The following is a 19,897-nucleotide window of genomic DNA, read 5'->3' on the forward strand; positions in this document are numbered from 1 at the left end:
TACACAATCCACTAGTACAGAGTCCCGTCAAATTCAGAGAATTGAATGGATATGACGAAAATTTGCATTAACATGTAGAAAATAGTGGCATATGCCTGAGTACCATAGAATAGACAGATGATCACCCACCTACAAATATTGAAGTAATACGAGTTTCTTTTTCTTCAAAGAGTTCAAATACAAATATGCCTACCAATGGTAAGCTTGCAATACTATTCAGTGTCTTTTCTTAATGCCATGCATAGGTCTTGACTCTTAAGACTTTGTGAGAACCTTGCAAATAGAAAGCTTGAATCTATCAAAAACTAAAATAATATTTCCATTTTCTAGTTCTTTTTCATGAAAAGGTCCAGCCAAAGTGTGCTAGGCTGCTAGCTGCTTCCCCTTCTGTGAAAATCTAAAAGGAAGAGTTTCACTCTTCAAAAGCTTAAAATAACAGCATACCTGCCATTTAATATGTTGCATTCCCCATCAGTACAATAGAAATTCATGGAAGACCTCAACAATCAATCCTCCTATTGTATTGGACCCACCATCAGCTGGACCTCAAGAGCATAACGATTCATCAGAACACCAGATAGAAAGTTCTGGGGGAAAAGACTGAACAAATTGAATCATGAGTGAAGAGGCTCATAAACACCCACTTGTAATTGAGAAATAAGGAACAGGCAACCTGCATGCCAATTACTTACATAACCACTTACCAATAACATCAAATATGTTCTTTTCTCCAGACATTTTCTGGAAAGCTTGCTCCATTTTTATAAGCTGTCTTTGCATCTCCATTTTATAATATTATCTTTATATACTATCTAAGAAATTTGATCGTCAGAAAAATTAACTGCGAGCTCCCAATAATGTGCAACCCCAGCATCAGCAAAGAACTTCCGTGCTGCTGCTTCAGTTCTGCACTGCTGAATCATGAATTTGTTGAAACATTGCTTAGCCACACTGCCCTGCCAAACTAGTTGGCATTTATTAATAGGACGTTCATCATCCTCCTCTTCATCTTATTCCTTCACAACAGCAGCAGCCCAATTGATCCGGTGAAGCACCAATTTCCCATACCTTTTGATGGATTTGCTACCTCCTTCTACAACTACAACACTCATACTATCAGACATTACAACACAACCAGTCAATCGATTCTCCTGGGCATTAATGTCCACTTTGAAGCGTGTCTGTGGATGAGAGAGATCGGTAATCTTGTAGACAGAAACAATTGTTTCTAAAGTATTTGGGTCATCAAAAAGCTTTCTTTCTTTCTTTTCACGACGCTCAGCTGGAGTGAGTTTTCGTGCAATATTTCTGTCAACATGTGCTTGTTCACGTTCAGCAGCAGCACTGCGGATTTCCATTTCAAGCTTTGTTGGATCCTGGGTTGCTTCAGCACCAAGTACCTTCATAAGATTACTCATCTTTACTTTTGGCTTTGGAGGCTCTATCAAACCCTGCCTTATCATCTCCTGTCTATCTTTTTCTTTTGCAAGGCGCCGCTGTGTACGCAATTTCTTCTGCTCCTTTTTGGTCAGCTTTAAAGGTTGGGGTGGGGGTGGAAGAGGTTCAGCTGGAGGCTCAATTGGCTGAGGGTGCTCCACATAGATAGTAAGTTTTTCCATCTTCACTTTTAAATCACCTTCCGTGACATCAGTGTAGCTACCAGAGGGTAAAAGGACCATGTCCCTAACCAAAAAAAACAGAAATTCAAAAACCAGTTATAAATATAAACAGCTCCTATTAAAGCTAAAATAAGGAAAGAAACAAATAAATACTAACCACCACTCAACATCAGGTATGGGATCCTTTGGTTTCTCCTCTTTCATAGGAACTCTTTCTGACACTTCAATCAAATTTGGATTAATATCAAGCTCGGCCTTTGCTTTGGCAAGCTGAGCCTGCTTGATCTTCAGCTCCTTCGCCTGTGCTTCTCCAAATTGACTCTATACACACAATCCACAATATTATATTAAAAATCAGTAATGGCATAAAAGAAATATCCACAGATCCATGAAAATACGGTGCCCTATAAAACCATGTCACCTTAAATTTCAATATTTCTGCCTCCTTTGACCATTTTCCTTCCTCAACAAATTGAAATGTCATCCTCTTAGGCCTTAAGAGCTTTGTTTTATTAACTCCCATTTTTGGATCAAAATGGGGATTTGAATTGGGATCTTCGTCAAATTCTGGTCTCAAAATTTGAAATGCTTCTTTTTTCTGTTTGTTTATGTTCACCTGAAGATTTAACATAACAGGAGCATGTGTTAAATGGCATCAGTGAAACTTTGTTATGACTACAGAACACAGCTGGCAATGGAAAAGTACCACTTAAACAGAATCTCATTTAATATTCTTACCTTCAAAGTGCTCAAGTTTGTAATTTTTGGTTTGTCGATTACATTCCCCTGTTCATCAATTTCACGACCATGAGCATCAAGACGGAGAACAGGAGCTTTAGCAGGTTTCTGCTGGCCAGCAGTACCAAATTGATCAGGCAATTGTCCAGGAAACATGTTTAGCAATGGCATAAATTCAGGATCTTGATGAAACCCTAGTTTTGCTGCAAGCTCTTGTGCTCTTTTCACCGCTTCATAATTTGGAATACTTGCATACCCTGACATAAGATTAGCCATCCCAGTGACAGGTTTTATATTTCCGGCTGCTGTAGTCGCAGGCTCACTGGTTGATGCAATTATTGCAGCTTTCATTGCAGCTGACATGGTAGGTGCTGAAGAAACAGAAATTGATGCTGATGCTGATGCCATTAATGAGGATGTCCCTGATGACTGAGAAGGTGCTACAGATGGTGTTGCAACATAACTTGAACCAGCAGATTTATTTAACTACATAGAATAAGTCACTAAATGTAAGCTTAAAATATGACAGCATAAGACTTCAGTTAAGCAAAAAGGAAGGAAATGAAAAAAAAAATATTTCATGCAATAACTGCTTAATCAGAAATTCACCTGAGGCAATTTCTTCAATTTTTCCGAAAGCTCTTTCTGGATTTGTAGTGCCTTCTTTGCTTTTGCTAAAGCATCGAGAGACAGACTACCACCTTTGCTAGCTGTTGAAGCAATCCCATCTGTGCTGGTTTTCCCAGTAACCTCGTCAGATCTGGCAATATTATCTGCCTTATTTTCAACTACATTGGTTGAAGAAACTGTAGATACCTTTATATCTGTAGGAAACTCCGATCTAGGCAGGGACTTTAGCGATTCCTTCGAGTCAACTACAGGTAGACCTTGTACAACACCCTGTCGGGAAAACAAATTTTGCCAAAATATAATTATTCCAGATATCATATGCTCTTTTGCACTGAATTATCAATTAGTACGAGGAAAATGAAATATAACCCTGCATATGCCCCAAACTAGAAGTTGGGTCCATGAGGACACAGCCATATTTGTGATCATGAGAAGATCAAGAAAATTACTGACCATTGTTCCTGGGAACATGGCCCAAAACCAAGCTAGTAGGCAGCAATTGATTCAGAGTGAACAGATCTACACCACAATGGTTGATAACAGGATGTCTGCTGTGCAGTATAAGGATGTCATAACAGATGCAAACAAACTGCACAGGGCTATGTTTCATGAAGACACCAAGGAAGAACCAGGGAAGCATGAGGTGAAGTGACATAAAAGCAAGCGACAGAAAGAATAGCACTGGATGGGCAATGAACTTCTCAAGAAAGATTGTACACGAAAAGCCTGATCTACATAATGGAAACTGGTCATCGACATGAAGAATTAACATCTGTAGATTTTGTTCAGATACAACTTAAGAAATGGACTGATAAATGGCCTGGAGAATATCATGCACAATTTCTTGAGAAATCAAGCATTGTAATAGGATAATAATAGTAGCAATGGTTGATATGATATTTGCAGCATGGAACCTTGGCCAGAAAAGGTGAATGGCAATGACATCTAATGCAGAGATGGCTGCCATGACTGCACAAACAGAAGATTATATGTCGTCCTCTATCAAAGCTGCATATGTAAAAGTTCTGAAAGCCATTGATTCAAATTCAGAGGCAGAACACAAGCACCAACTTGCAGGGCAAATAAAGGAAATGGACAACCAGAAATTCACCTCAGATATCATTAAGATAGCTTTGTAGGACCTGCTGTTCATCTGCCTGTGAAATGTCATGGTGAGGCAGCTTTAACAAGCACTTGTGAAAGCAGCTTTAGTACTGGTTCGTACTATCTTTGTGTCTCATGACAATTGTCAAGTACATATCCACACTAGAGCTGTTAAAATCCTCATACATAGCTTGATGTTGCTCCATGAAGAAAAGCATCATGAAATTGATAAAAAGGTTTGCGAAAAAGGGTACAAATCGAATTGGTGAAACTGTCAAAAACTTGGTGTGAAGGTAACAGGGTCTGGAACTAACACTCTGATACTTGGGGCAAAAATTATCTATGATACACACTGCCCTGTTAGTTTATCTAAGTTACCGGATCCGGCACAGTGAGGGCCAGGACCAACGTTGTGAAAAGCGCAATCGGGATTAAATCGGCGCGGGGAACGAATCGGAAAAAAGCGGGAAAAAATCGTTTGGGACAAAAATATTCATTTTTTTCATTTTTTTTTCAATTTTTTTTTAATCTAAACCATCTACAACATAAAATAAATACATTGACACATAAATATGATAAAAAAAACTAATATATAAGATGTTTAATATCATTTCTAGCGCTAAAATCACACATTACATTGAATCATGTCCTGAATAGTAAGTCCTGACTCCTGAGTCCCAACTCAACCTCAAAATATCAACAAAAAATATGATAATGTATCTCATCATGTCATAATGTCATATACAATAAAACGAAAGTCTAATCCTATTGATTTCTTTTGCCCCTCTTGTGAGAAAATGCCACAGCTTTCCCTTTCCCTCTAGATGTAGATGCTAGTGCCCGTGCTGGTGGAAATGGCAGTGGAGTCTGATGTGCTCTAGAAGCTGAAGAACTAGAAGTAGAAGCTATAGGAGGTAGACCACGTCCTCTACTGGTGGCAGTGGTAGCCCGGGTAGGCGGTGTCACCTCCTCCTCCTGTTCCTCCTCTTGCTCCTCCGCCTGCCCCTCCTCCTCCTCCTCCCCCTCCCCCTCCACTAAATCCTGCACTAACCAATCATCAGTAGAATCCATGAGAGGCCTCTCGGCCTCAACCCTCCATGCAGCAATGGTGTCAATCCCATCCATTGAGATGGCATCCACATCAGGTGTCCTCTCAAGTTGCCTCACCCACAATCGAAGATTGTAGTAGACGTAGACCATGTCATTAAGTCGCAGGGACTCCAACCTGTACAAAGATCATGAAATAATAATTAATAATTAATATTATAAAAAAAAAATTGTTCAATGAATTCAAAAATTTATTTGGAAATTTGCAATATTTTAAATGTTTAAGTGTTAACTTGTTGCGCTTCTTGTTGTGTATTTTTTCAAATACACTCCAGTTGCGCTCACATCCTGAGGAGCTGCATGTTTGGCTGAGGATGCGAATGCCAAGCTTTTGCAAAAGGGGTACCCTGCCACCATACATTTTCCACCATGCATCTACAACAAAATTACAAATAAAATTTTAAATAAACATAAGAAAAAAATGGAATTTGAAGAGACAATGAAATTTGAAACAAAGTTACAAACTAAAAAATACCTAGCATTTTAATCATCCTATCAATTATAGCCATCTCAAAGCCAAATGTGCCACCTGCCATCTTATATGTCTCAATTTGTTTAGATATCTCTATACGTTGTTCTGGAGATCGCACCATCTTCTGGACACAAGATAAGAATCCATCCATGATCTCAGCATCAAAATCAAACATGCATAAGAAAATGCAGGGTTCAGAAAAGGCCCAGCAGCATGAATGGGACGATGGAGTGTGTTGTTCCATCGCTCATCAATCACTCCCCATAGAAGGAGTTGTTTCTGAAACCCATCATCTCCCTTATCATCATAGTAGGCCCGAATGGCTTCTTTGGCCCTGTCCATGGCTTCATTCAAATAGCCCATTGCGGGCTTCTCACCATCAACCAACCGAAGAACCTTTACCAAAGGTTCAGTAACGGCGCACACCTCCTTCACTCCCACCCAAAAGTCTTCCTGGTATGAAACTAGTCTGCATACAGCCTCTCCTTCTGGTTTGCGGCTCATTGACAAAGCACGCCACTCCTCTGAAAGAAACATTCTCTTCACATCCCACATAGAATTCAAGAGGGATTGAAGAGATATGAAACTCGTGGCAAACCATGTAATGGCGGGGCACACCAACTCTTTGTTGTTGGTGAATCTTCTCATCAAGCTAAGCACAGATGTATGATTATATATAAATTTTGTGATGCTTTTTGATGAGTCAACAATATCTTTGACAAAGGGAATTTTCCCTATGTCCTCTAACATCAAATCAATACAATGGGCAGCACAAGGTGTCCAAAATAAAGTAGGATGCCTGTCCATAAGCATTCTACCAGTAGCAACATAATTTGCAGCATTGTCCGTTATGACTTGGACAACATGTTGTTCACCCACCTCCAAAATAAACACATCCAGCGAATCACATAAAGTTCTTGCATATTTGATTTGATGAGATGCATCAACAGATTTGATAAACATAGTCCCCTTGGGACAACTAACCAAGAAGTTTATAAGGGTTCTTCCCTTTTGGTCAGTCCAACCATCTGACATAACAGTACATCCTGTTTGTGCCCATGATGCCCTAAAATCCTCCAACCTTTGGGTGCAGTCATGATTTTCATTTTGAAAAATCCGGCCTCTAAAATAATGATAAGAAGGGATTTTGTACCCCAGGCCAACACTGGCAATAGCATCAACAGTGGGTTGGAAAAATGGATTATTCCTTACAACGCTGAAAGGAATATCACTCCAGAGGAGAAATTTTGCCATCAACCTGTCAGCTTGTTCTTTATCAGTTCTTTTTAGCATTGAACCGATAGATGGTTGTGAACCAGGTGTGGTTCGAAGAACAAAAAATGATGATGCAGCTATCGGATTGACTGATGCTGCAGTAGAACCAATGCCACTTGGCCCACTTCCTTCAGCTGACATTTTTAGTTGCCTTTTGAGTTCTTTGGCCTCTCTAGTGTGCTCTAATTCTTCCAATGCTCTCATGGCTCTTTGGATAATTTCAGGATTTGTATTTATACAGGGCCTCACATCATGTCTAGGGATTTGTGCAAGGTGAAACTTCAACCTGTACACCCCCCTGTATATCTCCTTTCCACACAACTTGCAACTCAAGTTTTGTCTATCATTCGGAGCTTTAGGTTCACCATATTCCCAGAAAGGATCCAATTTCCTTGGCATGTTTGTTTTTGAACTTTGAATTTGCAAACTTGAAGTCTTGAATGGTGTTTTGGTGCAGTTGTGAACCTATGGGAAAATAAGGATTAGGATTACAATTTAGCATTTACAAAATTACAAGTTACAAATTTACAAATTACAATTTAGTATTTTAGTTTTTAATCTTTACATTGATGATTGTACAATGAAAATCCAAGTTACCCATAACCCAACCTAAAACAACCATTCCAAAGTTCAAAGTTTCAAACACAAATTACCCAACCATTCCAGAATCCAAACCCAAGTTACCCAACCAAATGGCAAATGCCAAAAACAATGAAAAAAACATAAACAATGTTTAAAAAAAATGAAAACACAAAAAAAATGGTTTCCCATAGTCATACCAAGTTACCCATCCCAAATCAATGAAGAAATACAATTTTTTTTTAAACAAAAGAAAAATGGTGCCCATACCAAGTTTCCCAACCAAAAACAATGAAAAACATACAAAAACAATGTTTTTAAACAATGAAAACAAAAAAAATTAATCCTCATACCGTTTCTATGGAGAAATCGGTGGTCTCCTCTTGATTCTCCTCTAAGCACTTAGATTTGGCTAAAAACCCTCTTCAATGGTCTCCAAGAGCTCCTCCTCCCTCCACACACGCGACTGTCCAAATGACCAAATGAAAAACCAAAAAAAAAAAAATTATAAAATTGTGTTGTCCCGAGCCCCGCGATTTTTTCGAAAAAAGCGCGATTTTTTGAAAAAAGCGTGATTTTTTCAATAAAAATCGGCAAAAAAAAAACTAGGCGATTTTTTGGTATAAAAATTGCGATTTTTTCATTAAATCGCGCTTTTCACAACACTGGCCAGGACCCACGAATCTGATCCTGATCCGGATCCGCCTGGATACATGGAAAATATGGCAAGGTGGTGGATCCAAATTTTAAGAAAACAGATCCTAGGCAGAGGAAACGAATCCTTAGTTACGTAGCCAGATCGCGTGAAAATGAAAAGCGAATCTGATTTTTCCCTTTTAGGCTTTTGACTTTTGGTTAAAATGTGGTCCCTCTTCTTTGTCGGCTATGCACCCTTATTCAAATTTCATACAGCGCAGAGCAATGCAAGGAACGTGAGTAACTCTTGAGTCTTCTTAGATTATTCACCCCCTGCTTCAGACAGAGCAAGTCGTGAGGAACATTCCACAATTCCGCAAGTTTGTAACTTTGTCGGCAGTGGGCACAAGGTTGTCAAGTGGGCACACTGCTTCAGACAGCAATTGTGGGACTCGACACGCAGTAAGTGACAAAGCAACAGCTGGCAGTGGCCACAAGATTGTCGAGTGGGCACCCTGCTTTGCACGGCAATTGTGGGCTCAAGGTTGTCGACACGGCACACAGCAAGCGGCAAAAGCAATAGCCACACAGAAAGGAGCACGACTCAGAGCTGTTACGGCCTACAGGTAAAATTAAAAAATCACACAAGAGTCTCCATCTAAAATTAAAATTGTCCACATCTGCCATTAAATCTACCATTAAAATTAATCAGCAGCATTAGAGTCCCCATTTAATGGCAGATTTCGTATTATAATTTATAACCTGTCATTAATTCTTAGCTTTTTAAAAATGCCAAACGGTACTATTACCAACTCAGACTTGTTAGAAAAATAATGGTTCAAAACTCTTAGAAAATTATTTGTGAAATTTTAATTCATTTTAATTTTTAAAATTTTATGTATTTTACTTTTTAAAATTTTATGTATTTTAATTGTGTATTTTAATTTTTAATTGTGTATTGAAGGCCCATCTGACTGGTCAAGCTAACATAGGGGTGCAAATGTGCACTGGGCCAAAAGATGCAAATGGCAAACCTGACCAAGGTTTGAGTCCTGGAAAAATGAAATTCTATGCATCTTTGCAAGATGCTGCTAATAAGAAACTTGCTAAGGGAAAACACCACGTGCAAAGATCTACAACTAAGCCTCCATTGTCATCTAGATCTGCTGCCACAACTAATAAAAGGCCCAATATAAGCCCTCTTGAAATAGCTTTCAATAATCAAGGTAGAAACCATAGTTTTAAAATTCGGCTGATTCGAAACGAAGACGACCGAGTTGATCCGTTTCATTGCCCAAAAATGTGACTCGGTGGAGGAAACGGTTCAGTAGGCCGAGTCATGGCTGACTCGGCCAACTCGGCCATTTCTGTATTGACTCGGCCAAGTCATAACCAGTGGCCTGTAACCCCATCAAAACAGTGATTTGACATTTTTTTAATGACATTTTGAAGTGTTTGCTGATTGGTTTGAACTCCAATGTGTTTTATGAATTAGTTAAATGTTATTTGGGGTCCTTTCCCCCTCCCAAACCCTATTTAACACACTCAAATGCTCTCTACTATTGATATGCTATTCAAATTTCATGGCAATGTTAAATTCTTAAAGTAAAAGTGACATTCTCCTTAATCTTCATTTTCATCCTTTTACTTAAATTTTTAACATTACCATGAAATGACTCAGGATGTTTGAGAGTGGTTTCGGCCTCATTGGATTTCATATGGAGAAAGTAGAATTTTAGATTTCATTCAAAATCCAGCAGACTTATCAGTTTTTCAGGATTTCAGGATTGGAGGATTGCAATGTTTCCATTGAATTTTGTCATGTATTAGGGTATGGAACTCATATTTAATCAAGAGCACCAATCCCTCTATGTACCTTGATGTTAGTGACATTGGTTGTCGAACTCCTCTCGGATTCGCTCCCAAACCAAGAGCTTCTGAAAATGTTGCTCCCGCTCCCGTTTTCGCTCCTGCTCCCAAGTAACACAAAGAAGAGAAACCGTTTGGATCAAAAATGGTTAAATGATCTAGTTTATGTCCAATACAACCTCCGGCTCAGACGAAACCATTTGTTGAACAAGACCTGATTCAGATCCCATTGTGTTGGAAGACATTGATCCAACATCAGATTGGGTAGTGGAGTGTCGTCCAGCAGAGTTTGATCCTGATGAGGATCTTGATTTAGATTTAGATATGAGACACCAGTTGAACTTGAACATGCTGTTCAGTTGAATGCAAATCCCAATCCACCAGCCTGAGTCTCACAGCCAGCAAGGACTCCAATTGTAGGTGCTTCCTCTGCTCAGCGACGACAGAAGTGCAGCCGCATATCTACTCTATCTCAGCTTGCATCTATTGCAGTTGCACAGCCTGCTAGTGGTACCACTTCTACAACTGCATTTGGAGATGATGATGATGAGGAGGAGCCATGGGGCCCCCTATCTGACTCTGATGATGATCCAGAGATTAATCAATATGATCTTGGCTCCTCTGGCAGTAGCTACTAGCCAGTAGCTGTAGTACTAGTACTGGAGTCTGGTCACAGTTTACTGTTGTTGTAGAGGCCATTTCTAGCCTCCTTGGTTATGTGTTTTTTTGTTGAGTCTTTGATCATGTATGACAGTTGACTATGTATTGCCATTGGGTACCATTTTGATATAATGGATTGGTTCATGAGCCTACTTTGATCATATGTTGTCTTCCATCTATATTATAATGTTGTGTGTTTGGAAACATGAATGAAAATCTTTAAAATTATGTTTAAAATCTTTAAAATTATGTTTTTTTATAAAAAAATAAATATTTAATGTACTTTTTACAACGACCGAGTCATTGAAATCAAGCCGGCCGAGTCATTACCGTTTCGGAGTCGGAGTCGGAGTCGATCATCGGCAGTCGGAGTCGGAGTCGGAGTTTTAAAACTATGGTAGAAACATAGCTAATGAACATCTAGCTCATTGCATTTATGCACATGGGCCAGCATTCAATTTGGGGTGTTCCCCTTATTAGCAACAAATGCTTAAGGCAATTAATGAAGCACCAAAGGGTACCAAAACACTAGATATGAAAAAGTTTGCACTAGTTTGTTGGCATCAGAGACACAATCCGTGGATAGACAGCTACAGACAATCTCAGATACATGAGCAGAAACAGGGGTGTCCATAATTTTTTATGGATGGAGAGACCAAATAAACCACCCATTAATTAATGTTGTTGCAGTATGCCCCCAAGGGGCAATGTTTTTGAAAGTTGTTAATTGCAATGAAATAGAGAAAGAAGCATCTTTCATATCCACGATTCTTTGATGCAATAGAAAGTGTGGGGCCACATAACGTTGTCCAAGTCATTACCAACAACACACATGTTTGTAAAGTTGCAGGCTTGATTTCGAAAGAGTGATATGATCACATTTTTGGACTCCATGTGCAATAGTACATTCATTGAACGCTATGCTTGCCAAGATTGGTGAAATTGAATAGATTAATGAATTATATGTAGCAGCAAAGCAAATCCAAATGTTCATAACCAATCATTCAATGTCTCAGGCCGTATATCAAAGTTTTACAAAGTTAGAACTATTGAAGGTACTCTTTTTCTAATCAATATTATTTGTATTGGAAATTCTTAATTTTAATTACAAATTTATATATGATTTCTCATTTGAGATTTGACTTTTTGAAACTTGTAGGTTGTTGAAACCCATTTTGCCTCCCACACTCTTGTCATAAAAAGGCTTGTGAAGGTGAGACAAACATTACAAGCAATGGTCATTGACCCTCTTTGGGAATCATAAAAGGCTTCCACTTCTAATAGAGGGCAAAAAATCAAGTCCATCATACTTGATGATGCATGGTGGGAAAAGGTCCAATACCTACTACGGTTTACTGAACCAATCTTGACCTTGATCAGAACATTTGACACAGATACACCTTGCTTGGGGGAAGTTTATGAAAACATTGATAGTATGTTGAAAAGGATAAGGAAAATTATCAAGGCGAGTGAAAAAAAACCCTTTCGAAACATTTTATTACGAAGTGAAGCACATAGTATCAAAAAGGTGGAACATGCAATAGAAAGTGTAGAGCCACATAATGTTTGTCCAAGTTATTACCAACAACGCACATGCTTGTAAAATTGCAAGTTTGATTGTGGAGGGTCGATATGATCACATCTTTTGGACTCCATGTGCAGTACATTCATTGAACCTTATGCTTGCCAAGATTTATGAGATTGAAAGGAATAATGAATTATATGTAGTGGAAAAAGAAATACAAATGTTCATAACCAATCATTCAATGTCCCAAGCCATATATCAAGGTTTTGCAAGGTTTTAGCTACTAAAAGTACTCTTTTTTTAATCAATATTATTTCTATTGGAAATTTTTAATTTTAATTACAAATTTATATATCATATCTCATTTGAGATTTGACTTTTTGAAACTTGTAGGTTGTTGAAACTCGTTTTGCCTTCCACACTCTTGTCATAAAGAGGCTTGTGAAGGTGAGACAAACATTACAAACAATGGTCATTGACCCTCTTTGGGAATCATGGAATACTTCCACTTCTAATAGAGGGCGAAAAATCAAGTCCATCATACTTGCTGATGCATGGTGGGACAAGGTCCAATACCTTCTACGATTTATTGAACCAATCTTGACCTTGCTTGGGGGAAATTATGAAAACATTGATAGTATGTTAACGAGGATAAGGGAGATTATCAAGTCGAGTGAAAATGACCATTTCGAAACATTCTATTATGAAGTGGAGAACATAGTTACTAAAAAGTGGAATAGAATGACCACACCATTATAGCTTTTGGGCTATCGATTGCACCCCAAATGTTATCATTCCAAATTTTTGTCTTTACCTGGTAGATGTTGAATTTCCACCATCTTGGGTCTAGGTTAGAATCTTAAAATCTTTGACACTACCAAACCAAGAATCTCATCAAGAACTACTTTGCACAGCGGAAAATATAAAGCAATAAATCACATGTACACAAGTATATACAATTTTTAACAAATATTGTGCAATAATGTACAACCCAATCTTCGTTATATTAAACCAATCTGAATAATAAAACAATCTATGGTATATAGGATACAATAACAAACTTTGTTGCAGCTTCGATGTCATATCTTGTCCTACCAATCCTTTGCTCTTGTACTGCTCACTAGCTACCCCTTAGTCCTTCAAAGGACAACACATCGAGACTCCAGGAGGGCTACCACCTAACACTATTGAAAGTCTCTAGGTAGGCCTAATCCCGAGCTCCAAACTGCCAAGCTAGTAGTCACCTTAGTCCATCAAGGTGTTGCACTTCAGCACCAACCTTCACCCAACCTTCAACTCCTCTTCGTCACTTCAAGATAACTTCTCTAGGGCTACTTTGGGTAGCCAACACACTACCCTCCACCAGATCAATGGCTCCCAATACTACACAGCAAGATTTGCACCGATGAAGGCTCACGATCAACCAATCACGCCTCCAAACTAGCTCCCATAGGCTGCCCAACACTCTGATCCAAAACTAATCCACAAATCACAGATCCAACACCTACAAGATGCACCTTCAGCGCATTGTTTTAAAGTAGACTACATATGCTGCAACTAGGCTTGGTTAGGGCACAAATCAGTCCCTTTTCCAACCTTGTTTCTCTGCCCAGATTTGCACCAAAGTATGTTGCTGCTCTTTTCTTGAGAGGCCAAGTAGTGTTTCTCTACTATTGATTTGTGTACCTTGGGAGGTACTCCAGGCCCTAGGGTTTGTGGTTTGGAGGGCAAAGCACCACAAGAGACACTTGTGGGCTTGGAAGCGAAACAAGTTGGGAGCGACAAAGGCTAAGGATCTTGTGTATGTTCATTCCAACCTTCATATTCTATCACATGTTGAACCAGAGTATAATAAAGGTCCGAGCAGGATGTGGGATGTGGAGCCTGAGATCTTTGACTTGAACCTGACACTGAATGCCATGACTCACCTCAACCTACTTGAAGATATTGTTCCACCACCAGTCCAACCTACTGATGCAAGTTCTTACATTCCAAGACCCCCATCATCTATTAATGATGTAGAGTTGCAATATACAAAAGAGAATGTAGATCCATTTGAGGATATGTAGTTAAACCTACTACACATATGATATTAGTAGAGTGATCATGGATGAGACGTTCATTTTTTTACTTACTATTATCATTTATGATATTATCCTTTTTGTATGTGGGAGGATACATCATTTTAGTGTTTCAATCTTCATATTTATAAATTATAATATATATAATGGTTTCAGTTCTAAATATTGTGATTTATAAATGGATTTGATTTTCGAACTCTAAATTAGCAAATCCGAATTTTGGATTTTCACAAAACTAGCAAATCTGAATCCATATCCGAATTCTGGATTTTCAAAAACCTAGCAAATCTGGATCTGTACCCGAATCCTGGTAACTTAGCAGTTTATCAATGACAAAATAGAGACAGAATTGAAGTTGGACAATCTTATTCTAGAAATAATTCAAAGACTCACTCTTGATGATCTCATGCTTGAGCTTGGCCTTACAGGGCCTCAAGTGATGATAATGGAGATGGGGAAAAGTGACAACCTTCTCCAAAAGTCCAACCATAAACCTGCTGTGGGATATAAGTGTTCTGTTCAAAGCCATTCATAGAGGGCTGGGTTAAATAAAGTCTGGTGCATGAACTCTCAGAAAATGGTGTGGTTATGTTATTCGGATTTGCAGTATTCAGAAACTTGGTGCATGGGTGTGCAAAACCTACAATGTCCACAATGTGGGTGACCAAAACTCTCAAGTATTTCTTTTGGTTCTGTCCCCTCCGCCAAGTCTGCATGCACCTGGGCTGAATCTTTATGTCAGAAATACCCCCCACCTCCTTGTTCAATGTTAGGCAGTCCACTGCCATGAACCATTGAAATCTGGTTTTCCAGATGCTTGTTAGAGTCAAAATTGTGTACTGGATATGGAAGAAATGAATAATGTTGTCTTTAATTCTACAGTCCCACCAAAAAGTTTTTCTGGTACGTGTGCTAGCCTGTATTTGTACATCACAGTGCAGGTCTGGAATCTAAGCATGGAGATGGATCATCTCCAGCCAAAACTAGGCTTTTGGGCCATGTATCTGACAAAGTTCAAAACCTCTTCTCGGAAAGGTTTTTTATCATATTTCAGAGCTATCTATAATTCAATGATATTTTGGTTGTTTGTACAGATTTATAACTATTGTCAGTTTGTTGTTCAGATCTGAAGTTTACTGTGCTAAATGCTGTTATATTTTCACAATTCCTGAATTTATTGCTGATTGCACTGTACTTGTATTTGCCCAATTTATTGTTATTTCCACAGTAAACTAGCTACATTAGATCTGCTGCCATAGACATATCCGGTTGCTGTTAGTGCAGTTTTTTGGACTCGAAACAGCGGCGCCCAAATAACAACACAATTCGTATCAGATTTCAGTGAAACTGCCACATTTTAAATCAGGGCTCATAACACAAAATAATCCAATGCAGTAATTATAAAGAAGGGTTGACTATTACTGTATTATAATTATAGTAATACTATAATTATAATACAGTAATATGGATACAAGCAGTAAAATTCTAATCAATAAACAGCACTGGCTCTAACATTTTGCATAATAATACTCCTACAGGCTAATAAGTTGGATACAGTGTCACATGGAATGAAATTCAATTTAACTTCAAATTTCTCTAGAGCCAGACGTGAAGTTCTTCAATATTGCTGCTAGTTGTTGCCGATCACGGGTTTGACTTTCTTCAATTCCCTTGGGGCAAGGCCCCATAATCAGGGGTGACAGTTTACCCAGTCTACCATCCACGAAATGTTGGGAAGTACTCCATAGTTTCCCATGCTTATATAAAATTTATATCCCATTTATTAATATATAGAAAAAAGTATAACATATATGGTTAATATATAATATATACTACCTTAGCCCTATACTACTAAACCATGAGTGCAACTTACAGGCTTTACCATATAACATTTTAAACATTTACATTAAAAAAATTGAAGCACTGGCACCCATACTAGGAAGGAATATTGATATATAATGGTCAACATATATAATATATACTACCTTATACCTATCCTACTAGAAGGAATATTGATATACAATATATACTACCTTGTACCTATCCTACTAGACCATGAACCGCAACCTATAGGCTGTACCATATATAACATTTTAAACATTGACATTAAAAAAATTAAAGCACCGACACCCATACTAGAAGGAATACTCGCAGACATAAACTGACAATCATCAGAGAGTCAAAACCAAACACCATCTGCCCATCGCCATAGCCATTACCATTTTCAGTGAGGTGGAAAGGAGTACAAGACCCAAAAGGGAAACTAATGCACGAGCCAAAGCTGGCAGGCCACTGGGATAAGAAAGAAAGAATTTGATCGCGTTTTTTGAGGGTGATTCACACAACAAGCAGATCAAGATAAGATGGGGCAAAACTAGTGTAAAGGGCTTTTGCTCCTCGAACAACAACAATGGCAAATTTCAACTCAAACCAGGATGAATTTGAGTATTTTTATTGAAGGTTCAAAATCGAGTGAACCCTATGACTTACGTTGGATACCCTAAAATTTTATGGGATCCATGGGAACATGAGTTGCACCTGAGAGTATATCCAATAGTGATTGTCAAATCCATAAGCTTAAACAATTCACAGATATGATACTCAAAAACACTTCCCTACATCTTCGAACATCTCTTCTGCATTTTTAGGGCAATGATAATTGTGTTATCACCTGCAAATGCAAAATGTATATACTAGGAAACTGGCCACATAGCTTTATGATGGAAAGGTGATTTTTCCACAGATAATAAGTTCCACAAACATCCAATAACCTAGATGGCTCAAATGTTACTGGACCATAATCAATAATTTCTTCTGGAATGTAGGATGAAATCACCAGCAAGCAAAACAAGACCATAAAAATGAATGAGCCTTACAACTAAGTGGCAATTATATCTGCATCATCATTACAAGAGAAAAACTTGATAGTAGAGGATTACAAAGAAAAAACTGGTTCCGATTTTTGTGCATACATCAAACCATAAAATGTAGTTAAACTTCACATCTGACAGTCGGAACATTATCAAAAAATGGTTACGTCCATGTCAGATATCATTTGCCAAGAGCCTGTTGTGAGTATAGGTTTGCCCCAGATGCTAAACATGAAGGAAGCAGTTATGCTCTGTACACATGTAACAATGATACAAATGCCAACATATATTGTTACGAGCATAAATCCTACGCAACACTTTCAATGCAAAAAAATGCAGAAGGGCAAGGACCATGGTATACTTACATTAACCACTGTGCTCCCATTGCCGGATGCTCCTACGCCCTTCCGCCCATCTTTGGCCAGTGAAGATCCTCTGAAACCTTCTTCAAGGACCTGCCTCTTTGCTGACCTATGATCTGCTTGCTCATTTGTAAGTTCCTCCTCCATCTTGGGATCCAATTTCCTCTTTTCTCCTTTGTGTTTTCTATCATCTTTGGTGTCATCCTCTGTAAACTTCTTTCGTTTGTCACTCTTATCTTTCCTTCCCTCACTGTCATGCTCTCGCTCTCGTCGCTTGCGAGGCCTGCCATCCATTTCTTCATCACAAGGATTTATATCCTTTGTCTCACGAGAACTCCTACCCCTATTGACAGCCTCGATTGACCTTTCGTTACTATCCCTATAGAAATGAGAATCTTTCCCTTCATGGGACCTACCAGCCCGATCAACAACGTCAATTGATCTTTCCCTGTTGTCCTTAAGGGAATGATAATCCTTCCCTTCATGATGCCTGTTGGCTTTATCGACTGCCTCGATTGATCTTTCTCTACTGTCCCTGTGGAAATGAGAATCCTTCCCTTCATGGTGCCTCTTAGCCCGATCCATGGCCTCAATAGATAATTCTCTGCTATCCCTGTAGCAATGAGAATCATTTCCTTCATGGTGCCTCTTAGCCCGATCAACGGCCTCAATGGATCTTTCTCTGCTATCCCTGTGGGAATGAGAGTCCTTTCCTTCATGGAACCTTTTAACCCTCTCAGCATCCTCCAACCTTTCTCTGCCATCCTTGTAAGAATGAGAATCCTTACCTTCATGGGATCTCTTAGCCCTCTCAGCATCCTCGAATCTTTCTCTGCCATCCTTGTAAGAATGAGAATCCTTAACTTCATGGGATCTCTTAGTCCGTTCAAGAGACTCAATTGATCTCTCTCTGACATCCCTTAGCGAATAGGACTCCTTGCTTTCGAAGGACCGCTTCACCTTGTTAGTCGCCAGAGCGTCAACAGGTGTTTCTCTGCCATCTACTCTGCTCTCCCTCTCTCCATCATGGGACCTCTTAACCCTATCACCGGCCTCGACCGAACGCTCTCTGCCATGATCATGAAAATACTTACCCTCATGAGAAGGCTTCTTAATCCTATCGCCGGCCTCAACCGAGCTTTCTCGACCGCCCTTCTCCAATTTTTCATATATATTTTCTCCTTTTGTACTCTGTCGAGCTCTGTAGCCATCTGCATCCCTGTAAGCGTCATCTTTAATCCTCCTGCCCTCTTTCTCCTTTCTATGCCTGTCATCATCTTCGTCTCTTCTGCTACTTCTGCCGCTGCCATGGCTCGCTCTATCCTTCACCTTCTCATCCTTTGCAGAATGCCTGTGCTCCCTATGTCCCTCTCTCGATCTGCTATCTTCCTTGTAAAAATATTTTTCGGCATCATCTCTCTCTTCGTAATATTTATGATGATCATGGGAATCAGAGGGCCTCCTAAACCTATCAGCCAATCCATCCCTCGAACTGCCGACCTTCTCGTGGGGCCTAAGCCTAACCCTGTCATCCCCGTTGTCCTTCTCCGTCTTTCTGTTTGAATCACTCATTTTCTCTGCTATAAACTTCTCAGCCGAAATTCGAATTCTCGTCTGTTCAAACCCTCATCTCCTCAGGAAATTTCTTGCCCGCGATTCGAACCCTCCGTCGCTCCGCTACCGCACTTTACAGAAAAATTTTGCCTTCATAGAAAAGATATTTCAATGACATACCTGGTTCGCGCGTGAGCTCGAAGCCAATAATTGATATAGTAACGCTGATCCGTGAATTTATATCCAGGGAAACTGATAAACCCTCCTCTCTTTCATGGACTCTTAGTCGGACGGGGAAGGAAATTGGGACTCCCAGTGAGCATGTAACTTTATTTGCAACTGCGGTTTATAAACGGAGAGCGAGGCGCCTTCCACACGTATTATTTTAAAGGCGGTCTTTTACAGGTTAAAAATTAATAATAATAAAATATCTTATTGATTAATCATGCTTGAAAACATTAATAACGAAAAATATCAATTCGAAATTCTGTTTATTTGGATGCATTTAATGTGGAATTGGTAAACCCTCGACACGTGGCTTGTTCAGGGCTTAAACCTTATGGGCTTTACCATTTTTATTTTTATTTTAAATTTGGTAGGAAATTTGAAATCACAATTTTTAGTTAGTAAAGTTTTCATGTTAGATACTAAATAAGTATTCAAAAATATGATTTAGATCTCTTGATCGAGGTGGGGTAGGTACGAAGAGGTGAAGGAAGGTGAGGTGGGCCATAGGATATGGGGGGCCGAGGTGAGAGCAGTCATCTAGTTAGCTTGAAGGGCAGAGGAGGAAGTGGATGGCGTGAGGCCACGAGT

General features: G+C 39.1%; 1 protein-coding gene across 1 annotated transcript; it reads right to left on the reverse strand.

The window, feature by feature from the left end:
* Nucleotides 1-376: 376 nt before the first annotated feature.
* LOC149259928 (uncharacterized) lies at nt 377-19,425 on the reverse strand. Its single transcript, XM_089419371.1, has 6 exons — nt 17,531-19,425; nt 2,967-3,257; nt 2,358-2,843; nt 2,041-2,235; nt 1,777-1,940; nt 377-1,683 (listed from the first exon to the last, which is right to left on the reverse strand). Exons 1-6 carry the CDS (start codon nt 19,097-19,099, stop codon nt 1,011-1,013), a joined length of 3,378 nt encoding a protein of 1,125 aa, XP_089275497.1. The 5' UTR covers nt 19,100-19,425; the 3' UTR covers nt 377-1,010.
* Nucleotides 19,426-19,897: the final 472 nt, after the last annotated feature.

Source organism: Pinus tabuliformis, chromosome 6 (assembly GCF_031772625.1).
Source record: "Pinus tabuliformis cultivar Carrire ecotype Pingquan chromosome 6, CPIR1, whole genome shotgun sequence".
NCBI lineage: Eukaryota > Viridiplantae > Streptophyta > Pinopsida > Pinales > Pinaceae > Pinus > Pinus tabuliformis.